The 15,395-nt window shown below is 37.9% G+C and overlaps 1 protein-coding gene across 1 annotated transcript in view; it reads left to right on the top strand.

Annotated features, from left to right (window-relative positions):
- The window catches only part of GRIA3 (glutamate ionotropic receptor AMPA type subunit 3), a 373,784-nt gene that overhangs the window by 95,223 nt on the left and 263,166 nt on the right, over positions 1 to 15,395 (top strand). Inside the window, exon 3 of the mRNA XM_079764724.1 lies at positions 8,546 to 8,785. Within this exon, the coding sequence (XP_079620850.1) occupies positions 8,546 to 8,785 (240 nt within the window). The remainder of the gene's footprint in view (positions 1 to 8,545; positions 8,786 to 15,395) is intronic.

Here is a 15,395-nt window from a genome sequence, read left to right as displayed (position 1 = left end):
GCACACCTCCTACTGGGGATGTGCCCGCAACTAAGGTACATGCCCTTGTCCAGAATCGAACCTGGGACCTTTCAGTCCACAGGCTTTCACTCTACCCACTGAGCCAAACCGGTTAGGGCTACCAGAATTTCTTTCTTAACCCATTACTATCCATGAATGAGAATAGGAAATAGCACTGGAGAACTGTATAGGGAAAGTAAAAGAGAAGAAAATCTGTGCTACCTGAGTATTCAGTGTGAGGTCCAGGGCAGTGGTTACTGTGAGCAGGGTAACCTGATGTGGTTAACAGAAGACAAAATATGCAAAATGAGGTGGCAAGAGGAAAGAAATAAAGAACTATTTAGCAGCCAAGTTGTAGGGAGGCATTGTGCTGAGTATTTCCATGTATCATTTCATTTATTGCTCGCCTTACAACAATAACCAAAAGCAACACTTATAACTTAAGACACACTTTATATTTTATTTATCACATTTATTATTGTCTTTCTCCCTTGCTAGTATATAAGTTCCAAGAGGACTTGAACTTTTTTTCTCTCCTGTATCTCAAAATACCTGTAACAGTGCCTGGTACATAGTGGATGTTCAATAAATATTTGTAGCATGAGTAAATAGCTACCATTAATTGAGTATCAATTATGTGCCAGGCACTGTTAGAGATGCTTCCCATGAATGAACTCATTTTTACTTTCACAACCAATGCTGAGACAGGCATAATTATCCCAATTTTATAGATGAAGAAACTGGGTCAAAAGCATAGAGATATTAAGTAATTTGCCTTACAAGTGATAGATTCAGGATTTCAACCTATATGTTCTAATTCCAGAACCTTTCTACTTAATTATTATCCTATACTGAGGCTCAGACAGGTTAACTTGCACAAAGTCATGCAGCTTAAAACTGGAATAACCATGAACTGTTTCCCTTTTCTCTGCATTTTGAGGCTTCATAAGATTGCCATAATAACTTTTTCTTCCAGGATCATTTTACCAAGGACTAGTCTTCTGAAATAAATAAATGGATGTGGCTCACTAAGGATTCACATTAAGGTAACAGACATTGCCCAAAAGTATCATGAGTCCCCAAAAATCACAAATCTGCAATCTGATCTCATTGTTGGTATTTGGAGCTGTGGAAGGTGAGGGAAGCAGCCGGTAGATGAGTCATGGGAAACCCCTGGTGGATCCATCTCTGCTGAGAGCTTGGAATGTAAGTCACTTTCATGCTTGTCAAATCCTGACCCATGCTGCCCTAGATAGCTCTGGAGTAGGCATGCAGTAGAGATGCTGATAAAGCACTTCTAAGTGACTGGTTCATAATTCATTACATGACCTTGTGCAAGACACTTCCTCCTTTGTGTCACAGTTTCATTATGATAGGGAGGCATCAGTGGAACTCTGTTAAATCAGAAGAGCTCAACTTGATCTATTCTATATTGAACTTTTCCACATAAAATTGTATTTGGAGAAAGGATTTCACACTAAAAACTATGCTTGAAAACCACTGAATAGTCTTTTAAGTTCCTTATAGCTCAAACATTCTAAGAATCTAATAACATAGATACTCTTCTTTCAATTGGCTAAGTGTTCCATTCAGCCTTACTTTCTGCAGCCAGGAATGAGCCCAGGGATCCACTAGAAGAGGCCATTCCCAGGCCCCCTATCCCCCAGCTTCTCTCAGAGGTTATTAACCTTGTCCTCATATGGCAGTTGTCTTTCCCACTCACTGGGCCTTCTACTATCATTCCCTGTAAATTTTAAGGTACAGCAAGGGTAACTATGCACAATAGTATTTGTAGGGCAGCTGTGCCTGTTTCATATGAAGGAAATAAAGCATTTACTGATTTTCTCCTAACACTCTTCTTGTTGATGTGCACCACCGTGCGTCTGCCCATTGGACCAAAGTAGTCTGAGGACTGCTGCTGATCTAAAATATTCCTAAATCCCTTGCCTGAGCCACGACTAAAGCTGTAAACTTAGTCTGGAATTTTGTATTTTCACTGGCTTCCTTCACACCTGCTCACTCACACATTTTTATAAGGTCTTCCTTTGTCTCATTCTGCTTGCCATCATACACAAACCTAACAATTTCACTGGGTGCTCCCTCCTGGAGTCTGAGTTTCAACTATACAATATGATTCCCTTCTTACAAGGTTTTCAAACAAGCAAAAGTAACATCATATTGTTTAGGTGTGTGTGTTTGTATATTTTTAAAAGGCCAAGTAATAATAAATATAAAATTCAGAGTAGCTACCTTGAAGGGAGGAAGGGATAAAAACAGAAAGACATAATAGAGGAGGGAGACATAGGTAAAAATAAGTTATCAGTAATAATGTTATAGTTCTCAGAGCTGCATGAAAGTTTTATGGGTGTTTGCTGTATATTAAAAATAGATAAATAAATAAAAAATGAAAGGTTCATATGTGAGCTAGTAATGATTAATTAATTCTGTAGCCCTGAGTTTCAGAAACAATGATTATAAGAGCAATACAAGACTTTTTTATTAACCAGTATCTTACCACCATAACATTATTACTTTTTTTATAATTCTTTATTGTTCAAAGTATTACATATGTTCCCTTTTTTCCCCATTGACCCACTCCAGCCTGCTCCCACCTCCCCCCACCCCATCCCAGGCCTTCAGCACCTTATTGTCTGTGTACATGGGTTATGCATATATGCATGCATGGTCTTTGGTTGATTACCTCCCTCCCTCCCACCCTCCCCCACCTTCCCTCTGAGATTCCATACTCTGTTCCATGCTTCCATGTCTCTGGATCCACTCTGTTCATCAGTTGATTTTGTTACTTAGATTCCACATATGAGTGCGATCATATGATACTTGTCTTTCTCTGACTGACTTATTTCACTTAGCATGATACTCTCCAGGTCCCTCCATGTTGTCTCAAAGGGTAGGAGATTCTTCTTTTTTACTGCTGCATAGTAATCTATAATATAAATGTACCACAGCTTTCTTATCCACTCATCTATTGATGGGCACTTGGGTTGTTTCCAGACCTTAGCTATTGTAAATTGTGCTGCTATGAACATAGGGGTGCATACATTCTTTCTGATTGGTGCTTCGAGTTTCTTAGGATATATTCCTAGAAGTGGGATCACTGGGTCAAATGGCAGTTCCATATTTAACTTTTTGAGGAAACTCCACACTGTTTTCCATAATGGTTGCATCAGTCTGCATTCCCACCAGCAGTGTACTAGGGTTCCCTTTCCTCCACATCCTCAACAGCACTTGTTAATTTGTTGATGATAGCCATTCTGACAGGTATGAGGTGTAAACTCATTGTTGTTTTAATGTGTATCTCTCTGATGATCAGTGACTTTGAGCATTTTTTCATATGTCTCTTGACCATCTCTATGTCTTCTTTGGAGAAGTGTCTATTAAGGTCCTTTGCCCATTTTTTAATTGGATTGTTTGTCTTCCTTTTGTTAAGTTGTATGAGTTCCTTATATATTTTGGATATTAACCCTTTATCAGATGTATCATTGCCAAATACGTTCTCCCATACGGTGGGATCTCTTTTCATTTTGTTGATGGTTTCTTTTGCTCTGAAGAAGCTTTTTATTTTGATGTAGTCCCATTTGTTTATTTTCTCCTTAGTTTCCTTTACCTTAGAAGATATATCTATAAACATAATGCTACAAGAGTTGTCTGAGATTTTGCTGCCTATGGTTTCTTCTAGGATTTTTATGGCTTCACTACTTACATTTAAGTCTTTTATCCATTTTGAGTTTATTCTTGTGTATGGTATAAGTTGGTGGTCTAGTTTCATTGTTTTGCATGTATCTGTCCAATTTTCCCAACACCATTTATTGACGAGACTGTCTTGCCTCCTTTGTCAAATATTAATTGAGCATAATGGCTTGGGTCAATTTCTGAGTTCTCTGTTCTGTCCCATTGATCTCTATGCCTGTTCTTGTGCCAATACCAGGCTGTTTTGATTACGGTGGCTTTGTAGTATAACTTTAAATTTGGTATTGTGATTCCTCCAACTTTATTTTTCTTTCTTAAGATCACTACAGCTATTTGGGATCTTTTTTGATTCCATATACATTTTTAGAGTATTTTTTCTAGCTCTGTGAAATATGCTCTTGATATTTTAATAAGGATTGCATTGAATCTGTAGATTGCTTTGGGTAGCATGGACCTTTTAATGATGTTGATTCTATCAATACATGAGCCTTGTATATTCTTCCACTTGTTTATATCTTCCTCTATCTCTTTTTTTCAACGTCTTATAGTTTTCAAGTATAGGTCTTTTGCCTCCTTGGTTAAGTTTATTCCTAAGTATCTTAATTTTTTTTGTTGTTGTTGCAATGGCAAATGGGATTGTTTGGTTAGTTCCTCTTTCTGAGAATTCATTATTGGTGTATAAAAAAAACATCAATTTTTTGGGTGTTGATTTTGTATCCTGCTACATTGCCAAATTCATTTATTAAATCTAATAGTTTTTTGGTGGATTCTTTAGGGTTTTCTATGTACAATATCATGTCATCTGCAAATAATGAGAGTTTTACTTTCTCCTTTCCAATTTGGATGCCTTTTATTTCTTCTTGTTGTCTGATCACTGTGGCTAGGACTTCCAATTCTACATTGATTAAGAGTGGTGAAAGCAGATATCCCTGTCTTGTTCCTGTTCTTAGGGGAAATGGTTTTAATTCTTGCCCATTGAGTATGATGTTTGCTGATGGTCTGTTGTATATTGCCTTTATCATGTTGAGATATGTTCCCTCTATTCCCACTTTGCTGAGAGCTTTTATCAAAAAAAAATCTTTACTTTTATTTTTTGTTTTTTTACAATGCATCAAGAGCTTTTTGAAACTCTAAGTGCATCATAGCTATAGGCTTTCCTCTCTCCAACTTTATTTCCCCTTCAATTATTGTTCATAGTTTAGACAGGTTAGGTTCTCCTTGTTGAAAATAAGTTGTATTTCCCCATGAGGCTATTTTTGTATAGGGATCATGGGTCCTCATCTTTCTCTTGGGCCCTGCAGGCTAGTAGATATGGGTCTAAAAATTACTGGCTGCCTCCTGAATCATTTGGGGGGAAGGGTCATGACTGCTTGTTCCAGTTTTCCAGCCCCATGGTCAGTAAAAAGGACAGGTTCTTTCTAGGGTTGCCAGATAAAATTCAGGATCTTCAGTTAAATTTAAATTTTCAAATAAATAATTTTTAATATATGTATGATTTGAGGCTTACTTATACTAGAACTAATTTATATGAAAATCAAATTTAATTGGACATCCTATATTTTTATTTGCTAACCTGAAAACTCTATCTCATTTAGGCCAATAATTACTCTTCAATGTTATTCATTATTGGTTTTGGGACCCAAGAAGTGTGAGTTGGGCAGACTCAGGTTCAAATCCTGGATTCTCCACACAAGAGATAGAACATTATTTTTGTCTCAGAATTCTTATCTGTGGAATAGAAATAATAGCACTACCTCATGAAGTTGTTGGAAATATCAAATGAGACAATATTTGTATAGTACTTAGCACAGTGTCTGGTACTTACTAAGCACTCTGTGGCTGTTATTATTGTCAATTTTATACAGAACATTATGTGAGCTGGTCAAGATTTGACCTGGTACTGAAAAACTCTCCATATACAGGGTTAATTTGGGAATGGGGCTCTCCCTAGTATCTCTTTTGGTGATGACCAAGGCAAAGTGGCATCTAGCCACTTCCTTTTTGTTTCTGAATATTCCTTTGTTAGGGGCCCCAGATTCATTCTCCAGTTGGCTTTCTCCTTTTAATATAAATATTTTTGTGCATGTGTTTTGGGGGATCACCTAGAATTCCTCAAGTTAGAGGCCATTATCTTCCCTGATGCAAATACTTCAGTTACTGATAATCACATTTGAAATGCTATCCTCAAGCCAATGACTAATGAGTTTGGCTGATAAAAGGAAGCATCCCTAATCAATATAAGTCTACATCAAAATAAAAAGCTTTTGTACAGCAAAAGAAACCATCAACAAAACAACAAGAAAGCCCACTGCATGGGAGAACATACAGTGTTTGCCAATGTTATCACCGGTAAGGATTTAATCTCCAACATTTACAGGGAACTCATACAACTTAACAAAAGGGCAATGGACCTACATAGATACTTTTCAAAAGAGGACAAAAGAAGCCCAAGAGACATATGAAAATATGCTCAAAGTCACTAATCATCCAAGAGATGCAAATCAAAACAACAATGCTGTACCATCTCACACCTGTCAGAATGGCTATCATCAACAAATCAACAAAGGACAAGTGTTAGGTAGGATGCCGAGAAAAGGGAATCCTCATGCACTGCTGGTGTGAATGCAGACTGGTGCAGCCACTGTGAAGAACAATATGGAGTTTCCTCAAAAAAAACTAAAAAATGGAACTCCCATTTGACCCAATGATCCCATTTCTAGGAATATATCCCAAGAAACTAGAAACACCAATCAGAAAGGATATATGTACCCCTATGTTCATAGTGGCACAATTTACCATAGCTAAGATTTGGAAACAGCCTAAGTGCCCATCAGCAGATGAGTGGATTAAAAAACTGGTTCATCTACACAATGGAATACTACACTGCAGTAAAAAAGAAAGAATTCTTACCATTTGCAACAGCATGGATGGAACTGGAGAGCATTATGCTAAGTGAAATAAGCCAGTCAGAGAAAGATAAATGTCACATGATCTCAATCATTTATGGAATATAATGAACAACATAAACTGATGAACAAAAACAGAGACAGAGAAGCATCGATCAGACCATCAAACCTCAGAGGGAAGGTAGGGGAGGTGGGGTAAGGGGGACAGATCAACCAAAGAACTTGTATGCATGCATATAAGTCTAACCAATGGACACAGATACCAGCAGGATGAGGGCGTGAGTGGGGGGAGATGGGGGGCAATGGGGGGAGAAGGACACATATGTAACACCATAATCAATAAAGAAAAAAAATTAATAAGTTTAAATGGAATGCATGGAAAGCAAGATACCACAGATACTGAGAAGTCTCTGATTCTCACAAGGAGATCAAGAAATGAATTAAATTGGTTTTCCATTTGCCTTTATCCTAACTTCAATGCCTTCCTTCTTTTGGTGCACAATGGCTTAACTGTTTCTCCCCTCAGGAAGGTCTTCAGATTCTTTATATTCTCTTCTCTGACCCACCTATCCCCATCAAAATTGACCCATCTGCTATACCACTCCTCCTAGCATCTAATCAGACATTATTTCATCTTAACATGCTAATGGGTTTAAAAGATTATATTGAATTCTCCTCCCAAGCCACAGGCTTTTTTCAACACCTAAACTTGAAGAATTAAGCTTAACAGTGGCTTCTTAGCAGATAAGGGAGACCATGCAGAAACCATTAAATCACACCACGTTATCTGCCTGTTCTGTCTGCTTCACATGAATAGAAGGAAGCAGTAGTGCAGATAATCTAAAGATCATTTCCACTTGGTTTGGGAACGCACCACAAGGTGTTGTTGTAGTTGATTTGCTTTGCTAATTATGTTCTACTTAAGCTAATATTGAAATTGGTTCACATTTTTTTAAGTTCATCTGGGCCAGAAGAGGGAAGAGATGGTGGTATGGTACACTTTGAAATGAAGTAAAGCTTACCACAGTTATGAAGAGGACATGAAAGCTCTATATGTGGGCTAATAAATCTAGAAGAAAAATGCAAAAGGATCAAGATAACACTTTGCCAATTACACATGGGCAGAATAGGTCCACCTACCTCATATGATTCACTGGGCACTGGAAGGCCAGTCTTCCCAATGACCTGCCCAGAATCTGAAATCCTCTGTATCAGGAACCTAAATTAAGGATATTAGTCATAATATAACTATAATTAAATCATTATGTGACCTAAGAGTATCAACCCATTTCCTAGCAGACACATTAGCAGTTTGTCTGACTAAATCCTCAGTCATTATTGTCACGTAGTAGAAAATGAAATGAAAGGGTAAGACACAAGATAGTTGTGCCTTGATGGGTGTATGGGTATACTATGAGGTCTCTAGGCAGCTATGGTGGAAGTATGAGAGCATCGAGTTCCTTGGAGGTTAGCTGTGAGGGTTGCTAAAAGACGGTAAAACAACCTTCACCTCTTCTCACATTTTCTTAGTTTCCTTCTTATCGTAGATATAAAGTACATGCAACTGGCCCTGTCCAGGTGGCTCAGCTGACTGGAGTATCATTCCATGCAACAAAGGGTTGTGGGTTTGATTCCCAGTCAGGGCACAGGTTTGATCGGGGCATGTAAGGGAGGCAACTGATCCATGTTTTTCTCTCTTTAAGAGAGAGAGAGAGGGAATATTCAACTGGATCAAATAAATTCTTCCCTTCCTTACTCTTCTTCTGCTGTGCAACTGGGCTTTTAAGGGATTCTATAGATTTCAGAGATCTTGGTTTTCTTTTGAGGCATGTCATTTAGAGCCAAAACCTAACTGTACATTGTATTTCCAACCCTATAAGTTGCAGCAAGGGACCATGGTGCTATTGAAATTTCTCTTTTTCTCATTGCAGTCTGCTCCCAGTTCTCGAGAGGGGTGTATGCCATCTTTGGATTCTATGACCAGATGTCAATGAACACTCTGACCTCCTTCTGTGGGGCCCTGCACACATCTTTTGTCACGCCCAGCTTCCCCACTGATGCAGATGTGCAGTTTGTCATCCAGATGCGCCCAGCCTTGAAGGGTGCTATTCTGAGTCTTCTGGGTCACTACAAGTGGGAGAAGTTTGTGTATCTCTATGACACAGAAAGAGGTAAGAAGAAGCATCTGCTCTCCTCTTTGAATATTCATATTGTTAATATTCATATTAACAGTGGTGTTTAACCTTCCTCAACTCATGTTTGTTCCCTTTTACATTTAATAAAATCTAATACTCTTTTAAAATTATATTTAAAATTCAAAATGAATTGAACATTAACGCCAAAAGTTTGAAGCAATGGTAACTTTAGAATCTAATTTTCAAACTATATATGTCCTGCTACCCCTGACTCTGAAAAGGGGTTAGGGATACCCTCCTGGTTGAGTCACTGTTGTTGAAAAAGAGCCCTGCCTCCCAAAAAAATTTTTTTTCCTGGTCTAAAATGCACAAAGTTAAAGCAGCTTAGTCTAAAATAGAGGCCTGACCTGGAAAGTTATATATAATTAATCCTATCAAAGACTATAATTAACCCCATTTCATAGATGAGAAAACTAGAGCCTAAAGAGAAAAAGTGCTTTTTTTTTCTTTTTTATATGTCTTTAATTCTTTAAAATTAATTCTATCTTATTCACAATCAGATAAGTGTGAGAAAAAGTGCTCTTTCACACAACAGCTTAACCATAGAACTGAGACTGGTGTCAATATTTCCTGCATCCAGGGCTTGTTCCAGCAGATCATATTAGTTCTTCAGGTTATAGAGCCTCAACAATGATTTGATGGAAATAATGAGTGAATATTGGCTAATCTGGGTTTTGGGAATAATATATATATATATATATATATATATATATATATATATATTTTTTTTTTTTTTACAGAAAGGAAGGGGGAGGGATAGAGAGTCAGAAACATCGATGAGAGAGAAACATGGATCAGCTGCCTCCTGCACACCCCCTACTGGGGATGTGCCCACAACCAAGGTACATGCCCTTGGCTGGAATCGAACCTGGGACCCTTCAGTCCACAGGCTGACGCTTTATCCACTGAGCCAAACCGGTTAGGGCGGGAATTTTTTTTTTTAAATATTGAGGACATATTATATTGAAACAGTTTTAGAAATTAGGGATCTGATCTTAAGTAGTATACAATTAGGTGTATACTACTATATAATTCAACTAAACAGACTCCTCTAAAACTCAGTTATCTTTGAGGGGTTTCTCAGTAAAACCAGCAGATCCTATCACCATGAGATTCCAAATGACAATGTTACTTTGTTTGCCTGTATCCTTGATTATAGCCTGGGAATTGTTCTCTCTGACTCCAGGTTTTCTGACTCAGAGAAGGAAAGAGCAAATGGAAGGCCTGACTGCCTGACTTAGGGGTCCCTGGAAAGGATATTCTTCTAGATAACTTAATTTGAAGGGCAATTTTGTTTGGGGGAACCCAGAGCACCTTTCACCTCACTCATTTTGATGTGCCATCAAACCCTGTCAGGAAATACTACTAGTAAGAACTGTATTTGCCTGTGGTTCATGCCTCTGAAATTACCAAATTTCATGAATCTGAAGCAGAGACTAGGGTTACAGTCCAAGCTTTGCCACTAACTAGCTCTCTGATCTTGACCAACTCATTGAAGCTTTCTTGGCCTTTTTCTCCTCACCAATGGTGTGTTCCTTCTTAATGTAATGTAATATTCTATGACTATTTTGAGATAGTATATTAGACACGTGACACTTTATATCTTGCTATTAATCCTAACTTATAAATGATCCCCTACTCAACCAATTCTACAAACTGTTATCAACCCACAATGGTGTATTCAATCTTGTGATAGATGTTTACATAATATAGTTCTAATAGGAGTAGACAGAAAAGAACATTCATGAAAAAATTCATGAATAACACAGAACAGTACCAAATTGAGTGCTATACTACAGTCTCTGATTACCGTGAGAATTGCGAAAAGCTAGCACTCCAAGAAAGTAGTTTTCAGAGAAGGCTTGCTAGAGGAGCTTGAAGGATATGTAAGTTCAAGATGGCAAGAGAAGAGAGGAAGGGGTTCTGAGAATAGGAAAAGAGCATGAACAAAGAGTGGAATCAGGAAAGAGTGTAGTGTATTTCTGCAGAGCCTTGCCTGACTAGGGTACCAAAAGAGTTTGAACATTCTATTTCACAATTTGCTAAAGTGTAATGCATTTTATTTCTTTCAAGCACTATGGATGAGTTAGCCTATTTCCATAAACTGTATCCACTGTAATCTAGCCATAACAATCTAATTTTCAGAACTAAAGTTTGTAAATCAGACAGTGTCTCTCCTGAAACTTTTTTGAAACTAAACATCAGTTCTACTAATACTGTAACCTCCCATTTATTCAAATGCAGGAGATAAAATTAGTGTATTTTCTCCTCATCTCCCTTTACCCTTCTTGGTTCATTAGCTCTCTATTAGAGAAAAGGAAGCAAAAGTTCATCTATATACTTTTTATCCCTGCATCTTTTTTCAAATCATCTCAGTAAACACTTTAGACAATTCTAGACAATTCTTTTCAAAAGAAACCTTTCTGACTCATGTGTGTTAATATTTTTTCTTCTATAGCCATTTAACTAGTGGGACAAATCTGTTCTGTTTAAGAAATACTTTCCATAAACTTTTATAATGATTTCCCCTTTGGAAATCCTTCTTAAAACACTACACCATAATCCTGTTCCAAAATTTTCAATGTCTTCTATTGCCCACATTGAAAGAAAAAAAATAGTATATTATTTAAGACTCATCATAATTATACCTCAAACAAGTAACAAACCTGTTGTTCCTATGTTATCTAACCTTCCACTGCAGGCACCTTTCATTTTTTACTGTTGCCCAAATGTGCCAGAACCATGTTTGCCTTACAACTTCATTTTTACTACTATCTTAAATTCTTTCCTTAATCTTGATTATGAAAATTCTGCCTATACTTACATTTTTCAAATTCCACTTCAAGCTCTTTCTCCCCAAGGTGGCCTTTCCTGACCACTTCAGCCTAGTGATTCATTCATTCACTCAGTAGGTGCTAAGGTTACAATGATGAACACAATAAATATTGTTCCTGCTATTAAAAGTTTACATTCTAATGAAGGAGATAAAAAAAACATACAAGCCAACAAAATAATCACACACTTAGATAAAGTGCTATGAAGGAAACAAAGAAACAGTAATAGACAGGACCTTAGAGATGGTTTCATTGAGAAGAAACAATTAAACTGAGAATTAAAGGATTAGAAGAAGTCAACCATGTGAGAAATAGAGGGAAAGAGATTCAAGGAGTAAAATTAGCAAGTACAAAGGCCCTGTAGGAGGAAAAAGCTTGGCACTTTTGAGGAAGTAAAAGAAGACAGGTATGGCTAAAGTGTAGTGATGAGGTTGTGAATGGCCTGAGATGAGACTGTAGAGTTATAGAGGAGCCTGATCATAGCCATGGAGTATGGATGGGAGCCATGGTAAGGAATATGGAATTTATTTTAACTACAATGAGAAGTCATTATAGGATTCTGAGCAGAGGAGTCATATCTCATTTAAATTCTATAGAGAATGGAGTGTGGTATAAGAGTGAAGGAAGGAAAACCAACTAAAAGGTCATTGTGGTCATCTAGGTGAAAAAATGATGGCAGCTTAGATTAGGCTAGAGATAGAGAAAAGTGAATGAAACTGAAATACATTTTGAAGCCAAAATTGGCAGAACTTGGGGACAGATTGACTGTGGGATGTGAGAGAGAGGAAGGATTCATGGATGACTATTAAGCTTTGGCTTGAGAGACTGGGTTAGATGGTGATGCTATTTACTGAGGTGACTAGGCAGGAGGAGAGCCGTTTTGAGGAGCAGAGATCTTTCCCGCCTCTAAACACCCACAGAACCCTTTTGTCCATGTCATTCACTTGGCACTTAACATAACTGCTTTCCATTATTATTTCATTGGGTCTGCTAATACCTTCCCAAGCCCTTCTCTCCAGCATGATAATAATTGGTTCATCCTTAAATTTATGCTTTGTGCCCAACCTGGTACATAGCACAGATGTGGATACATACTTGTGTTTTCCCAACTCCATTATTGAATAAGCCATGTCTTTTTTTTCAATGTTGGGCTTAAAGAAAGAGACAGAAAATCAAAGAAGGGAAGGGAGAGATGGAGAAAGGGAAGTAAGGAAAGGAAGAGAGAGAATTCAGTTTATAAATCAAATCATGTAATACAGTTCTTTAAAATATTCAATAAAGTGTCTATTCTGTATATTCTCATTTTCTACAATGATCATATATTGCTTTAGTAATAAAAATTATGGGGAGAAATTATAACAACAAAATTTAATTTTAAAATATTTTGAATTACTTAAGAAATGGGAGACAGAGGAAGACAGAAGGGAGCACCTATAATTACATTCAAATAAGCTAAATATACAAATGATGTAACTCTACTATATAAGGGCAGAGATGAGTGAGGAGCTGAGGAATGGGTTAAACATTTGAGGTAATTTAAAAGATTTATAACACAATCAAAGTAATATAACCTCTGAAATTATAAAACATTGAGTGGACTTCAAGGTTTTGTTGGTTACACTATGATTTCCGTCTGCAGAGAAAAGTCTGATTTGTATTTACAGGTCATAACTTTGCTTAGTTACTTAAGTTACTACCTTGGTTCATTAATACAAAGTTCAAAATTATACTCTTTGTGCTATTACATGAAAAGTCAGTTCTTGGAAAAACTATGAGGTGGACTAAGTGTGATCTCTGCCCTCTCTGTACCCTCTCTTCTTTATTGACAACCCTTATTTTTATTGGCACTTGTTGACACTTGCCCTGCCTGGATTTGTTCGCCTCAACATCTCTGACCCATCTCGCCTTCACACCTCTATAAAAACTTTCCTGCCCTACATTTTGATTCCACTGATTGTCTTTCTCTGCTAGTGACAACAGTTCAGCTTACCAAGTTATTCATTTTAATTTCTTTATGGCTATTAGTTTCTTGATGTGTTAGTGCATCCAGGGAAGAATTTCATTTCAGCTAAAGGCCTTCTGTGAAATAAAACCCTAATCTAATGTGGGCCTTATAATTCTGGGATTGTAGGCACCATAAATCCGGTTTGGATGTCCCTTGCTTACATACCTTCCTATATAGAAAGTCCTAAAGCCATGCCAGGGAGGTGGTCACCTCTTCCAGTTTTCTATTAGACCTATCTTTTGGGTGCAAGTGACCTAGTTCTCTGTGGTGCTAACATTTCCCCCAGAACAGCAAGATACTTGAGAACTGCAGCCAGACTCTCTCATGCACCTGACAACTCTCTTTGGCTTCAATGGGCACAGCCCACAGAGATTAAAGAATCTATCCCAGGCTGTGGCTCTCAGATTAGATAATGAGATAATAGCTCTAAGTGCCCTTTGAGGCAACTACTCCCCACCTTCTTGCCTGTGTTCAATAAACTCCTGCTGTTTCCCATTCTCAACCTGAAACTCCTTACTTAGTTCCCAAGTAACTCTCTGAAAGTCAACAGCCTTCTAACAGACCATTCTATTTGCTCTAGAAGGTTGTGGCAGGAAAATGGGCAGTGCCAACAAGTAGTCTGTCAGTCAACAAGCAATGTATTGGGCATCTCCTAGTGCTAGCTAGGCAGTGTTGAGAGAAGCAGAATTAGGTCCTACTTTTGAAGAGTTAACAATCCTGATGCTGGAACAGTAATTTATCTCAGAGGCCTGGAAAAAAATAAATTTTAACTCAACTGTTTCCCCATCCATCAATGACATTTTCATTCTTTGAGGTAGGCACCTTGTGAAAAGATTAAAGTGTTGCCAGATAGATAGGGAGGTGGAAAAATGTTGGAAGATCCCAAATGGTGTAATAGGTTCCTTAAGACAAAGAAAACGGGGCCTTTCCTCAGAAGACTGTTAATGTTTTCAGATTGGCTGGACTTTAACTCTACTGAGAGACAAGCAGAGCTTCAGTTCCTCACACCTTCCTGCATGTTGCCATTTACCACCTACTTACATAACATCGCTTCGTTCCTTAATTCAGTTGTACTTGCCAAAATAAAATACAGAATTTCTCTCTGTGTCTCTGTCTCTCTCTTTCTCTCACCCTCCTTCCCTCTCCCTTTCTACACACACACACACACAAGCTTCCCAATACCAATCAGTGGTACAAATAAATCCCTATCATTGTCATCATTTTATCAACTTAGATAAAAGCAGCCGCCACTTCTTAAGCACTTATTACACACTAGGTCCTGAGTTTATGGATTATCCCATTTAATCCTCATGGCATCCCTCCATCTTCATAACTGAGAAAACCAAGGCATAAAAAGGTTAAATGATGGCTCATAGGGTCACACAGCTTAGTATGCCAAAGTAAGAAACCAGAATTTCAACCCAGGTTTGCCACATTTCACAGTCTATGCATGCTGTTCACTGTGCTGATGTGCTGCCTCCCACACTTTTAACATTTGAAAACTGTCATTACTTCATCCCTTAGTCTTTCCTTCAGCCATTCTCCAAAGGACCTAGTACCTGGACCCTCACTATCCTAGTTGTCTTCCTGTGGATGCACTGCAGTTGTCAATTTACTTCTTAAACCCTGATATCCACAAATGAACACAAGAGCTTGTGGTCCCAGAGTCTAGGGATCCAGATAGGCAGCAGGTCAAAACTCCAGGTTAAGGGGCAAATGACTAGCATAAATAGCAAATGCAGCCAGA

Source organism: Cnephaeus nilssonii (assembly GCF_951640355.1).
Source record: "Cnephaeus nilssonii genome assembly, chromosome: X".
NCBI lineage: Eukaryota > Metazoa > Chordata > Mammalia > Chiroptera > Vespertilionidae > Cnephaeus > Cnephaeus nilssonii.
This window is presented reverse-complemented; position numbering and strand designations above follow the sequence as displayed.